Genomic DNA, 14,837 nt, shown 5'->3' on the forward strand with positions numbered 1-14,837 from the left:
AACTGATGTTCACAGCCTGTGGCTGTTAAAGAGAAGTAATTTAACCACTGTCTTGAAGTAACAAAAAACTCCTGACTTGGATCTGGATATTTTCTAATATCTTCTTTCTACAAATATGGAAGCTCCTTATTCTAAACTGAAGTTCAGTCCGCTTGGATTATTGATCTCATATTTAATTAGACTTTTCACAGAGAGTCGGACCCCTGAAATTGTAGACATTATCAAAGGATGATTTTACTAGAGCATATGACCATTTATGATCTGCTAGTCTGTGTTATATTGAGTTTGTTTTCCCAACTGGCTCAGATAAAAACAGAGAATGTGTAACATCAGCGTTTTATTGCGGATAGCTGATATGACTACTTGCAGCAGAGATAATGTGTGCTCACTAAATGTGGGACATAACTACCCAAAGTTTTTACTTTTCAAATTTAAATTGGGCAGATGCAAACCACTGCATCTTAAAATTGGACTAGTTTGTCACCCAGAAACTCCAAGCCATGTATTTGATATAATTTCTTGCAGATGTGTTAAAAAACCCTCTAGAGAGAAATTTCCTATAGGTAACTCACATCATGCCCTGATTTGATTTACTCTGTCTCTCAACGAAATATCCAGCCATAAATTTAAATAAATAAAAGTGGCTTAAGATAAGTAGCATTTCTTCGCTTAGGTGGTTGGATTGAAAAAACTGACGATTCTTTCCTTCACTTGTTTAAGTAAATACGATGCTCAGAGGGTTTTTTTATTTTTGTTTTTTGTTGCAGGATTTACTTTTGATATTTTTTCAAACTAAATTCAGTGTTTCTCAGTTAAACAAGTGAGAATTCTCATGTATTTAATTGGAATAAAGGGCTAGAACACCTGTTATGTAATACTTACCAGGTATAATTAATACTGTTGCGTGGGTACCGCCTGCCTCTGACAAAGCATTTCATAATCATCATCATCATATGGGAAAAACCCCACAATAACACAGTAAAGAGAGCATTAATGTCTAGGGTTTGTCTCTAATTAAGTTATAGTTTTGCTGCTGTATATAGGCCAAGATGCAAAGACTCCCTGGGCTGAGTTGACCTATCCTCTTAATTGTCTGTATAATAGAGACCGAAACTCAACACCATATCTAAGCAAAATCTCTAAAACAAGAACAGCCTGTTAGGTCATAGTAAGTTTTGTTAGGTTAGTGTGTTGGCATATAAACCTTTGAAATGATTCATAATAGCCTAAGCTGTGCTCTAATGCTCTCTGTCAGTCTGACAGCCGCTTTATTCCCCACAACAGTGCATAAATGTGGCATTATGTAATATTCGCCTCTCTGTGCTCATTCGCCAAAACCATGTCAGAATTATATCACACATCGCATGAACTCTTATTATATTTGCTTTGAACCATCATCTCTTTAGATAAAGGCTTGCTCTTTTAGGGAGCTTGACCTGTATTTTAAAAATAATGTAAACCTCCTGATTTATCACTGTAAACAACATTTTTTTCATGAAAACACCGCAAACACAGTCACTACTTTTGATAAAGTGTGTTGTTTAATAATGAAAGAGTAGAGTTCAGGTATGTAGCATGCAAGCACAAGTGGACTATTATGTTAAAAAAAAGTTGATAGAAGAGTTAGAGTGTACCTCACCCACCATGCTGTATGGCTGCCAGGTTGTAGCAGAAACTCCACACACTTATTAAGCCAACCCACTGAATGGGCGTGTACTCCTGCAAGCTAATTACAAATGACAAGAAGACTGACTAGTTTAATTATGTCAGACCAGTTACAAAGATGGGAATTTTGCCAGGATGATGGGATCATCTAGCCTGTCCTCACTTGAGAGGGTCATGATGGGATGTTAAATGACCACCAAAAGGAACAAGGCGAACAAAAAACAGCAGCGAGCCTATTTAAAGCCCTCTTTCCTGGGCACTTTTTTTGACCGGGGGCCAATGGATTTAGTGCCTCCTGCTGGCCTTTCGTCACCACTACTAACACCATCTGGCCTTGTATCCAACAGATAAACCAGGGGTGGCTTTGCTTAACTTCACAGGCATGCCACTGATTAGATTCTGTCACAATGACTTTTGAACCCCATAGTCTGTATCCACCGTGCAGCCTGAACGGCTTCTTTAAAAAAAAATAAAAGGTGGGGGAAACTAATAGTGTGGTGTCAGAATGCTATTTTCATGCTGCAGATGATGGTGTTGATGCTGTGAAATGAGTATCTTGATGTCTAGTATCCAGTAGAGAGAATCAGCTGCTTTATACAAAAAAGAGCTGTCTCCAGTTTAGAACACTTATTCCGTTACTGGCATGTTGTTTTTAGTGACAGCTTGTGTTTTCTAAAAATAATGTTGACTGCATACAGCTGCCAGAAGACAATACTTCTAGTCATTCAAGGCGAAGGTCCTATCATAATCTTGTCATAGTTCTTAGTGAAACTACAACAGGAACGCTTCTGTTCATGATGGACGAGTCTGGAGATCATTTGGTTTCAGTTTTAGCTCACTTTCTTTGTTATCGTATGCAGCGGTTGTGGGCAAGAGTCACCCTTATCTCATTTGAATAGTTTCTTAACATAATAAGGTCCAAGAGCATCTTCATCTTGTGAATATACTACCACATCATTCTTCTCTAGAGACAGCTGATGCAAACTTTGCACAAATCAAAAGCAAAAACACTTTTTTTCAAACAGAATCTTACACACACACACTCTCTCTTTATATATATATATATATAAAGAGAGAGAGATATATATGGTATAGATCTTACTGTTTTTTGTGGCTGTAAATGTTTTTCATACAGCATATGAATTCCTGAAGTAGTCTGCTGATCCCCAGGTGAATCCTATCTTAAACTGGTGCGTCTAATGTCTATAGTAATAGTCTTCCAGTGTAAAAGCAAAGAGATTGTAAAGGAGAGATCCCTTTTGCTGTACGTGGCAGAGCGCCTTTGATCCTGTTATTGGGTCCTGGCCTTGGCTACACTAGCACAGTTCTCTAGGCATAAGTAGGTTTGCTCTAAAATTAGATACTGATTCCCAACTCTTAACCTTTAACCAGTGTTAGCCTGTCCCCCCCACCTGGATATTCATTAGAAGGATCATACAGTGTATGAGGATAAATATGTGACTGTTTCAGAAGTGTAACCTGCTGTGAAACAGTCCAGTCATTGCACGCAGCCTAATTAGATAGGACAGCCTTCCCGCTAGTGTGTTCTAGTCTTGTTGGAAGCCAGAGGGAATCCCCCTGGATTACTCATTGATTGTAGATGGAACACTGGGAAGGAGGCTTGTTAATAATCCCTGTTTCACAGTGGGGGATGCGAGTGTAAAGGTTACTTAACAGTTGACAGTTATACATTTGCTCCCCATTCTGTAGCTGTGTCAGAACTGTATTTTTTCTTCTTCTTTTTCTATTTTTTTACTTTTACATGTAAAGTGAATGATTCCTCCTGTCTCTCAGGTTGTAGGAGAGACCCCGTGTGTGGTATTAGATGAAGCTCCATCCAGGTCTGAGAGAGCTCCCGGAGAAGAGGAGTCGGGGCTGCGAGTGACGCCCATACTGGGCCTTAGCCCGCCCCCCTCCCATAAGGAGGAAAACACAGAGAAGCAGCATCTACAGTTTCTGGTAAGTGAAGAGGACTGTAGTTTTCATTTCCCTTTTCTCAGACCAATCATTACACTGTAAATTAAGGGACACTTTACTCCACCAGCAAGCCTTTTCTGTTGCAAATGTCAGTTTACTGTCTTAATGAAGATGGGAAATCTTAACAAAGCAGTTTGTATTTAATAACCTGCTAAATATTCATCATGTTCAAATGCTATGTGCATAATAGAGCTGCTTGCTGATATTTAAGAGTTAGTAATACAGACTGTTATTAGATGTCACCTGAATGGCTTTCAAGTCATTCCCTGTCTCCAAAGTCATTCTTACACACCTCCCTTTGGCTAAATCTACATATTGAGTGTAATTATAGGGAGGGTTCTATGTTTGTATTTTTATTTGAAACTGAAACAAGGATATCAGTGCTGTGACTGAGCTGACTTCCACTGAAGGAAAATTTACAGTCAGATTTGTTATGTAATGCTGGGATTATTTTGATCTTGTCCTTTGGAAAAGTAGCACATCACCCTTTCTGATGCTTCAAGTAGGATACAAAGCATAAATAGACCTTATTTCCTTCAGCTCTGCATTTTTTCTCAGAATAAAAAATGCAACATATTGGACAAAAAACATCAGATAAGTTACATGTGATATATCAGGAACAGCTGAAGGCAATTTCATTACCTTTGACACAAACATTTACTTTAATTCAACAATAAACTGATTATATTCTGTTGGTCAGTGGTCAAGATTTGCCTCACAAAACAAATCACATTTGGATGGAAACTGAATTGATGACACAAATCTTTTTTGTCCATTGATTAAATTCTTTTAAATTCATATATGTAAGTAAAGTGCAACTTGGCTATTCAGTTGAGTTCAGTTCACTCGTTTTCTCCACAGTGTTTTGTTTGACAAATAGCTGGTGAAGCCTTACCCCATACATAACTAGTTTCTTCATAAAGTGACTATTAGTCCAAGGAGGAAGTGGTATCTTGGCAGTGGAATATATCATAACAGCAGAGTAAACACTGAGATTGATCAGAAGGTGATCACCATGCAGGTAATATTTTTAGCTTTACTAGTGACAACAGTCAGATCACTGCTTTAGTCCAGACTGAAATATCTCGACAGATATGGAAAGGAGTGCTTTGGAATTTTCCATTGATATTGATCTTGTCCAGAGAATGAATTCCTTAGTTTGTTTTCATCTAGCTTCATCATTAAGTCATAATCTTAATTTGCTTAATGCTTTGATTTGTCACCAAATATCGCCAAAACAGATGGCAGTACTCTCAGGCTGAGCTGTTCTTTGTGTTTAGTGCAAATGTTAGCATGCTAGCACTAGCACTGTCATTGAGTGCATGTTGGCATGCTAATGTAGCACTGTCATAAGTGCACTACTGTGCATTAAGAAGAACACACAGGCCTGCTTGGATGGTAGCAGATTTTGTTTTAAAGAGAATTTAATCTTTAGCCTGCAGGCCTGTAGATCCTGTTTGACTATGAAGTATTTGCATACAATTAATAACACATTGGCCGTAGGTCCTCCTTAAATGCTGAATTTGCTTCATTATCATCATCATCATCTTCTGTGTCAATTACTGGTGCAGATATCTTTATTTGTTTAGAAGGTAAATACCTGGGCTGTAAGCTCTTTTACTCTCTGGTTTATGTTGTTTTTTTATGATTGGTTTTATTGTACTGACTTTGGTGGTGATGTATTGTATTGCTATTCAAGTGTGTGTGTGTGTGTGTGTTCACACACACACACACACACACACACACACACACACACACACACACACATATTTGTGGGGACGAACAGCCCTTATGGAGACCAAAATTCCAGTCCCCTCAAGTCTGAAGGCATTTTTGAGACTCAAAATGTGGTTTTAGTGACAGGGTTACAAGTGGGTTATGGTTATGGTAAAGGTAAGTGGCTAGGGAAAGCATTATGTCAATTAGATGTCCCCACAAGATATGATTACATGACATGTGTGATTGTTTGTTTTGTTTGTGGAGGTCACTTGTGCATGTGTCACGTGTTCACACAAGTGACAAACTTTACTTCACTTTACCTTTTAATATGTCAGTATACCAACATTCCTTAAGTGCTGCATGGATTGTTCTGCCATTCATCAGAGAACATTTTTAAACCTGCTATCTGCTACCTTTTTGAAAATATGTCATTGATAAGCTATTGGTTTAAAGTTGGGTAACATTCCTGTCCCTGTGATGGTTTTCACTCTTCTTCTTTGGGAAGCCTCGTGTGATTATCAGCCTGGACTATTCCTCCTCAGCCAGAAGACTGAGGATGACAAAGAGTCATCTTTGTCAGCCAACATTTGGCTATAATGTTTACATTCAGCTCAACTGTTATTGCACACTCATCTCAGAGTGTTAATGGCAGGACTGTGCATTCACTGTGTTTGTCCTGACTCGAACAATTTCATCTTAGTCTCAGCTGAACCAAGGAGGTGCTTCCAGGTTTCACCGGACTTCTTTTCGTGTTGTTTAGCAAAGTTTAAACATTGCAGTTGTGTGCCATAGAGCAAACAAGCCTTTCTTTTCTTGGAGACTGTCTTAGGAGGCTGATGTGACAGAAACTCAGATTTCATTGATAATTCCTCTTCCAAACTGTTCTGTGCCATTCAAGAAGACAAGGCCTTTGAAGATATTTTTTGTTTTTGAAGCCATTCAGACTTAGATGCCATCTGATGGTTGCAGGGCTGCAGTCGGCACCAGTAACAGCCTTAATTTGGGTCGAGGATTGTCCAGTGTCTTGACAGACAGGCAATTGGATCCTCTTGCTCAGTGCTGTTGAAATTTTTTGGGGTCTTCCACTTTACTTTTTTGTTCCATAACCCTCAGGATCATTTAAGAAATTCCAAATGACTGTCTTACTGCATCTCACCTCAGCAGCAATGGCGCGCTGCGAGAGACCCTACTTATACAGTTCAACAACCTGACCACGTTCAAAAAGGGAAAGGCTTTTTGAACGTGTGACTACCTGACGTGACTACCTGACAGAAAATGACAATGAATCCACATTTTTGCACAGATTAGGCATGTGGTCCTAACCCATATGGAAAAGAAATAGTAAAAACTTATATGATTTACTCATGAAAGTGGCCACTTTCTCATCACTTTCATATATTGTTTTAGTAAGTATCCAAAACATACAAGTTTCATTTATATAATTTTTCAAGAGATCTTGTGATGGACCGAGTTGAAAAACAGGAGTCCCAGGAATTATTAGAAAAATATAGTTTCCATTTATTTAACCCCCAAAAATTATATTCACAAGAGTAATAAATGTTGAGCTCATAAAAGAGGTCAAAGAAACAAAACTGAACTCCAGCAACAACTGCAAACTTAACAGACCAAATGACTGCTCAAACATACATAATTGACCTAAACATGAAATGACATACAAGGGTATATATAATGGCTGATCAGACCATTGTGACACATGAGGGGGTAACAAACAAACACAATCATAAATCACAAACAATGCAGTACAATCTAGTTTGTTAATAAACTAAACACTAAAGAAGAAAATCAAAAAACCCCATTAAACCCTAAATATTTAATTAAATACAAATACTTTGTTTTTAAAGTAAAGAAAACACACATTCCCCCCTTCAGCAGGAAGTGGTGGTGTAGTCCAATTATCTTCCTTCATATTTAATGGTTTCAAACCCTGGCTACCATCTTTTGTCCAGCAACTCCCAGGGATGATGGCAGGTAAGAAATAAAAAGACAAAGGTTAGTCAGAAAGCAAAGAAATGAAGTAGTATGAATACATAAGTAAACTAAATGTGCGTGCTTACAAATAGAACCAATGTATCCAAACCAATCAATAAAGTTATTGGCAACTAAAATATATTACTATGTTCAAATGAAGAATGAAAATACAAAAGTTACCGACTTTAGAGTGTGGCCACGGGTTTGGCCATCACAGATCTTTATCTGTTTTCACTCTTGTATGCTTTTCATACAAGTTTCACACAAGACAGATACAAACTTTATAAGATTTATATATATCTTTTCCATATGGGAAACTTTTGATCAGCTGTAAAACAGCCAGTTTCATTCAATAAATTGCATGCTCAAAAAATGTTTTCTCTCACTCCCATTTCTTCTTGTTGCATGTTGAAGCCCTACTTTGAACATTGTTAAGATGCAACCATGCAAAATATGATTTTATTTTGCCATTTTTCAACTGGTCTTAAACTTTTGATTGGGACTGTACAAAAAAAGCAATAAGTATCATATTATGTTATGAGTTGTGTTATCCTAATAAGATAATTAACAGTGAAATAAGATAGATGTTGGGTCCATGTTTTACAAAACTTTATTTTCTTCCCCCTTATTGTCAAATTGATCCTTGAACTTTAGATGAAGTGACCTCTGCACAGGAAAGAATTTTTGTGATCTTTCTAGTTTAACAGAGTGACACAGGCAACTTAATCTGTTTTGATCAGGTAACATTCTCTGAAAGGATGATCTTGCTAATATCATTATTTTTAGAGTGAAAAAGGACCCCGTGCTGAAGAATAAATTCCCCTCCTTGTCACATTGTTGCATCTGTTTTTCAAAATAAAAGTCTTGTTTTCTTCATATTTATAATGTGTGGCATAGCTGTTTTAAATATTCTAATGGAAGTTACAAAGGAACAAAAGTGTGAATCAAAGGATACCTGCGGTAGTCTTCACCATGGAGACAAGACATTTAGTGTGACAATGAAGCTCAGTGAGAAATGTTTTTGTAATGTGACCATGTTGTATTTGAATTCCACACAGTACAATCAGATGTGGTAGTTTAGCTTCCCAGCTGTAATGTGACTGTTAGTCAGGCCTTCAAAAGAACGCAACTCAAACACAATCAAGAAAATCAGAGCACAGGTTGTAGTTTAATTATCTTTATTGTCTTGCTGTGTCATCCCTGGTGAGAGTACAGTGTCTCTTCCAGTCAGCTGCTGGTGGTCTGCAATTAGCCTCTGTCCTGTAGCTCCCACATCACAAACACAGGGGTAATGCTTGATTGAGGTCCTGGAGCCACAGTGAAATAAGCTGATTTCTCCTATGCTGCTCCTGCATGTAAGCTGCATTTAGAATAATTAAAGGATGCTAAGCTTTGTAATGCCTCATTGCTGTCCTGTCAGAGGTCACTATGGAAACTGCAAGGATTGTATCCCATTTTGCAAAATGTACATGATGCAAATGATTCCTATTTATTGTTATGTTTTTGTATGATATATTATGTGCATTTTGAGAGTTTTAGTTTAAAGCCTGACCTGAGTTTCCAAATTAAAGATTAAGTGTAACTATCCTTGTTTTTTCTCTTGTTTCAGGAAAGTGAACTGAGCAAGAAAAGAAAAGAATGTGAAAATCTTGAGCATGAAGTAAAGAAGCGACAGAAGAGATGTCTGGATTTGGTAAGTGAACCTTGTGCTCCATTGTTTCCTTCTGTCATACTCTCTTTAAAGCACAGCTGCGATGGGCATAATGACAGCAGAGGGGTAGACGTGGATTTCCGCATGTTTGTATGAGTGTGGTTTTGTGTTTTTCTGGAACAGGAGAGCCAGCTTGAGGATGAGCGAGGCAAAAATGAGCAACTAAAGGAGGAGGCAGATCTCCTCAGGAGGAAGGCACAGCTGCTCGACCAGGTCGGTGACGCTGCTCGAGATATATAGGTTTTATTTTGTGTATAAAAATCATGTTTTTGGTCATCATCACTGACAGTTGTGATAACCAATCTTAATGCTATGATGGGATAACCTGCTGCTATTTCCCAGACTCGGGCTGAGAATGAGGAGCTGAGGGAAGATCTCTCTGAAGTGACCGCTCAACGCAATTCAGTTCTCGAGGAGAACCAGAGACTCCGTGCCAAACTGGAGAACCTAGAGCAGGTCCTAAAGGTACTATCTGAGTCAGATGCTTGGTGCGCTATTGTCAGTTTTGCTCCTTAGTGTCCCTGCTGATAAACTCTTTTCCTTCTGAACAGCATATGCGAGAGGTCGCCGAGCGAAGGCAGCAGCTGGAATTGGAACATGAGCAAGCACTGGCTATCCTTAAGTTCAAACAGGATGAAATCAAAAGGTTACAGCGGGTAAGAAATACAGCCTTGAGTTTTGGGGGTTTTTTTTGGTTTCGATCTTGCTAAAGTCATGCTCTCATAGCCTGTGGGTTACTTTCAGTGTAGTTAAGAAAAATGGGGCACTTTGTCCAGCAGGGGGCAACCTTTGGGCACCAATAAAGAATTTTATCAGTGCTGCTTGCTATGCTGTGAAAGTGAATTTTATGATGAAAGTTTACCGTGAATTGAATGTTTTTTTAATCATCAGGCTCAGTTATTCGCCAAGAGGGAGCATGAAGGAGTGGTTCAGATGCTGGAGGTGAGTGTATGTGACACTATTATGTCTGCACGGGGAAGCACAAAAGCAAGTAAAACAACTCTGTGCCAGACCACGCTTTTGTACTGCCAGACTGCATAGCCCTGAGGTGCTTTCAAGCATTTAGGAGGACTTAGGATCAAATCCAAAGCTGGCAGTGTCCCACAAAAGAGTGAAGCATTAAAGAGTAACAAGAAAAAATGTCTCTATGTGACATACACTAATGTATTCCTTTCAGCTTAAATTCACTGAATAAAGTGTTTCTGTCTTTTAAAACAGAGCAAAATTCTCACCAGGTTTTTAGTAGGTTTAAAGACATTTCATTCTTTTTTTAGTAGGTCAAAAGACGATTCATTCTTCTAAAGAAGCCTGGAATTATAATTTACTGGGATCTTTATTCTTATCTAAACACCTGGCTGAGAAGCTGTGGCAGAAAGTACTTATATTTTTGTAGCTCTAGTAGGCCTGAAAACCGTTTGAACAGATGGCTCTTCTGCTGCTTTGTGACGTTTGTGCTTGCTCTCTGTGTCAGCGTAAGAATTCAAAATGAATCCAGATAGCAGATGACAGTTGAAATCCCCCTGCCTCTGATTGGCTGCTGATGCTGAACATTAAAAAAAAAGAAACTAAAAAAGGAGGGAAAAAATCAAAAATGTCATCATCCACAGTTGATGACTTTACATTCCTGTTGTCTGTGTTCCTTATTTCTCACGGTTCATTTTGCTGCGAGAGTTTGTTACTTAAAGCAGTGTGTATTTTATTTTAGGAGTTGACTCAGCTCGTGTTGCGGAGAGAGCTGGTAGAGTATAGTTGCTCTGTTTTCAAAATGCCTAGTTTCCTTCCTCTTGGCTGTGTTTCTCTCACTTTCTGTCTGTATTTAAACCAAAGCATCACAGGAGAAAGTCTCTTTCCCTCCCAAGAGCCCATGTTTTACTTGCCAACAAAACACCCAGCCTTACTCACTCTGTTAAAAAACAGTTTTTGCTAGATTATGAGGTGTGTGTGTGTGTGTGTGTGTGTGTGTGTGTGTGTGTGGGCTGCTATGGGCTGAGAGACATTCTAGTGATTCTGGCTTGTGAGCGGATTTCCTTGCTGACCTGGACTCTGACTGCTGTGTTTCTACTCTATTAATATTTAATTTAGTCTTTTCCAGTTTCAGTGCTTCACACACATGCATTTGCATCTTTTCTTTGTGCTTTGTGCCTTTTTTGCTAAGCAGAGTACACTGGACTGCATGCAGGTATTTCTTGAACCTCGTGTTCAAGAGCTTTTTATCTTCTCCTCAACAGGACCTCCACCCAGCCCTGGTCCTTAGAACCACCAAAACCCCAGTTGCTTTTATTTAGTTCCTTGAAATTGATGGAACTCTATTCAACATTAATTAGTGTAAAACAGCCCCTCAGAAATGCTTCACTTGTGAACAGTTGCTCATCTGAGGCTGTTGCGTTTCTCTTTTATTTATTTATTTTTTTTATGGTTACCGATTTGCATTTAAATCAGGTCATTCATATGGGGTGTAGGGTTAGGGGTTAGTGTATGTGTATAACACATTTATCACTCCCAGCTGCACTGACAGCACTTACTACAATTATCGGGTTGTTTAATCTTATTCCATGTACGCAAATAGTCTCATTGCCATTTAGATTAGATTAGATAAAACTTTATTAATCCCTCGGGTGGGTTCCTCCGGGAAATTTGGTAAATTTCTGATAGTATTCATCTGAGGTTTTACAAATGATTTGCGTCAGTGTTTTAATACTCATTACCCCCCAGCTCAGTGCAGCTAGATAAGAATCGACTACAGGCTTTGCGTAGGTGAGCACTAACAGGAAATGTTGTTCAGACACTTTCGTGTGAAGGCTTTTGTCAGATCAGCCTGCCAGGAAACTCCCACCGCAACCGGAAGTGAAATCAGCTACATTTAGAAACCCAGTAAGACAGAAGCAAGTAGTGTTCTGCCAAATTACCCCGCTGTCATAAAAGTGATTGCAAGCCGAGTGTTAAATGGAAGCAACATGTAACACCTCATAAATACTTTACTCCAGTTTCCCCTCCCCCTTTGCCTGCCTCCCTTTTTCCTTTCCATTTACCCAGCCAGTCTTTGTCATTTGTCTTTGCAGATTCTAACAAATGATGTAGGGACTTGTAACATTGTCTGTCTTGCAGAAACCCATATTTGCGTTGTGGATTACGTTATTTCATGCATTCATTTGTGTTTGCCACATTTTGTTGTCCTATTTGTCCATCTTTCAAAACAGTCATAAACATAAGAAATCAGATGTATCAAAAGTAAATGGCCTGCATTTGTATAGCGCTTTAATTAGTCCCTAAGGACCCCAAAGCGCTTCACACTACATTCAGTCATTCACCCATTCACACACACATTCACACACTGGTGGCCCTAATCATAAAAAGCTTTTCCATAGTTTCTAAGGAAATTGATTTAATTGCATTGAAGGTTTCTGCAGGACACTGACGGTGATAGATTGCTGATTAAAAGGAAAAATCCACCTTACCGCTCACATCCCAACATTCACACACTGTACTGCTAACTTAGGCAAAGCTCATTCGCTTGTAGACATCAGGTTAAAGTGTGTCCAGAAGAAACCTAAAGTATGGTAACACATCACACAGTTCCACCTGAAATGACCTGGTTAACAAATTGAGGACATCACATCTAATAGTGTTGAAAGGTGGATTTTCTCTCACACAAGTCACACTGGCACTGTTTGTGTGCATTATATTGGTTCTGCCTTCTGTGTAGTCGAAGGTACGAGAGCTGGAGGAGAAATGTCGAAGCCAGAGCGAACAGTTTGGCCTGCTGTCCCAAGAGTTGGAGAAGTTTCGAATGCAGGCCTCAAAGGTGGACCTGGCCAGCTCTAGCCTCCTCAACAACCCCACCCTGTCGGTTCTGACCAACGGGGTGGGCCTGACTACAGAGCGAGGTAAGTGGTTGCTTCACTTCACTTGCTTAATGACCAAAAGGAAAATCAAACAATCTGACTTACTATGTCTTGTTTCAAGATAATTTGCCAAATCATTGTTTAACAATAATTTTGCTTTCATGTTATAGAATCGTAGTTGGTGTAGTGGACACAGATGATGGCTTGGTAAAGAGCACTGAGCCACTTATAGAAAAGAGTTCTTTAAAATTATCCATATATATAATGATCAGGAATGCATCTCTCCAGATTTTAATTTCGAGATATTTTATCATTGACTTCTGAACAATAAGGACACAATACACAATACCCAGTCCTTCTTCTTAATGTGACATTCTCTCTTTTTCCACCTTTGTGTGTTATAATGTAACCTCAATCCCAGCAGCAACAAATACATAGTGCAAATCTAGACCAACTCTCCTACTGTGTATATCCAACCCTTTTTCTCTTACAATGTTCATGTGTTTTAGACTGCACTGGTGGCTCATGGGATATGGTGACTCTAGGTGAAATAGCCTTTTGGAGTCTCGAGGGAGGTGACACTGTCTCCTGCCCCGAGGGCAATGACCCACTTGGTATGCCCGCCGTCTCTGTTACTCATAATATGTGTTGGACAGTGTTACAAAAGCACCGCATGCGTTGACCTGTCATCTTACCTGCACGGTCACCGTTAACAGTCCAGCACCGTAACAGAGCTGATCTGTTACTCTCACCATAGCATGAGACAGTCAGTGTGTGGAGCATGGAGCACGTTAAGTCTCTTAACAGTCCTCGTGTGAAACATGTTGTCTTTATAGTGTGACCACTGACAGATGGAGATAGGACTTTTTTTCCTTCCTCTTTTTAATCAGCCATGTTCAGGCCTTGAGCCCCCTGCATGTCAACCAGTGACTTCACATGCCTAGCTGCTCGTGGATTCAACCAGGTTATGCAGTAAGAGGGCTGATGTATGTTCACTAGATGGTGGATTATCCTCTGCCTCTCTCTCTCTTGCTAGATGTGGCCACTGCACTACGCATGGGGGCTACCCCTCATGCTGCAGGGCTATCCAGGGTGGAGCGATCGCCTGTCACCAAGCATCGAGAGCTGCCCACCATCAGCGTCAGCAAGTCAGGCTCTTCCTCTAGCAAGTCAGAGACCACGCACCTCACGCCCAAGTCTGACACCCATCTCAGTCCGCACAAATCAAGCCCAACTCACGAGGTACCAGCAGTGAAGACGATGTGTAGTACATCACTTTTTTCTCAAATCAGAAAAAATGCTTTCATGCATTTTGTGTTTTTTTTGTTTATTTTATACATGGTTCATATATTAATGGTAATATGATATAAATATGTGAAATTTCAACACAGTCTTACATGAAATATAATTTATAGTTATACAGTAAAGTTGTTTTAAAGCTGACACCATTAGCTAATGTGGCTGCTACATTTGAAAACCACCATCTGTATCTAGTAAGTTAGCCTAACGGTTGATAGGTTAGTTTTGAAGCACTTCATCTCTTCATCCTGATATTCTCCTTCTTTGTTTCGGCACACATGAAAGCAGATCGAGATTACTACACTGTTTGCATGGATTTAATGGATTAAAAAGCTCTCCTTAAACTTGTTGTCATCTCACGTTAGTGCACACTGTAACAGAAGAGTCCAGTGGAGTATTTTGGTTTTGCTCCAAAATATTTAGCATGTTTGTCCTGCCGGTGTGTGGTCCTGCATGCTATGCAGCCTGGTGGTCTTTTTATCCAGTCACTCGACTGCATACAATCAATAGAGCTCATATTTAGTGAGATAATCCACTCAGCTCTGTGGATTATAAAGGGTATACAGTAGTTGTTTGTGATTATCCTTAAAAAGTGCTGTTATTTCTTGCAGGTAGCCATTTATACCAGGTATTAA

General features: G+C 39.3%; 1 protein-coding gene across 1 annotated transcript in view; it reads left to right on the plus strand.

Annotated features, from left to right (window-relative positions):
• Positions 1 to 14,837, plus strand: part of tspoap1 (TSPO associated protein 1) — a 77,672-nt gene that overhangs the window by 41,875 nt on the left and 20,960 nt on the right. Inside the window, exons 6-15 of the mRNA XM_085364314.1 lie at positions 3,460 to 3,624; positions 8,960 to 9,043; positions 9,185 to 9,274; positions 9,404 to 9,526; positions 9,613 to 9,717; positions 9,953 to 10,003; positions 10,767 to 10,799; positions 12,765 to 12,945; positions 13,413 to 13,517; positions 13,940 to 14,145. Coding sequence (XP_085220440.1) covers positions 3,460 to 3,624; positions 8,960 to 9,043; positions 9,185 to 9,274; positions 9,404 to 9,526; positions 9,613 to 9,717; positions 9,953 to 10,003; positions 10,767 to 10,799; positions 12,765 to 12,945; positions 13,413 to 13,517; positions 13,940 to 14,145 — 1,143 coding nt within the window. The remainder of the gene's footprint in view (positions 1 to 3,459; positions 3,625 to 8,959; positions 9,044 to 9,184; positions 9,275 to 9,403; positions 9,527 to 9,612; positions 9,718 to 9,952; positions 10,004 to 10,766; positions 10,800 to 12,764; positions 12,946 to 13,412; positions 13,518 to 13,939; positions 14,146 to 14,837) is intronic.

Source organism: Diplotaxodon limnothrissa, linkage group LG10 (assembly GCF_057381915.1).
Source record: "Diplotaxodon limnothrissa isolate DT_005_m linkage group LG10, D_limnothrissa_male_GT1.1, whole genome shotgun sequence".
NCBI classification, from domain to species: domain Eukaryota; kingdom Metazoa; phylum Chordata; class Actinopteri; order Cichliformes; family Cichlidae; genus Diplotaxodon; species Diplotaxodon limnothrissa.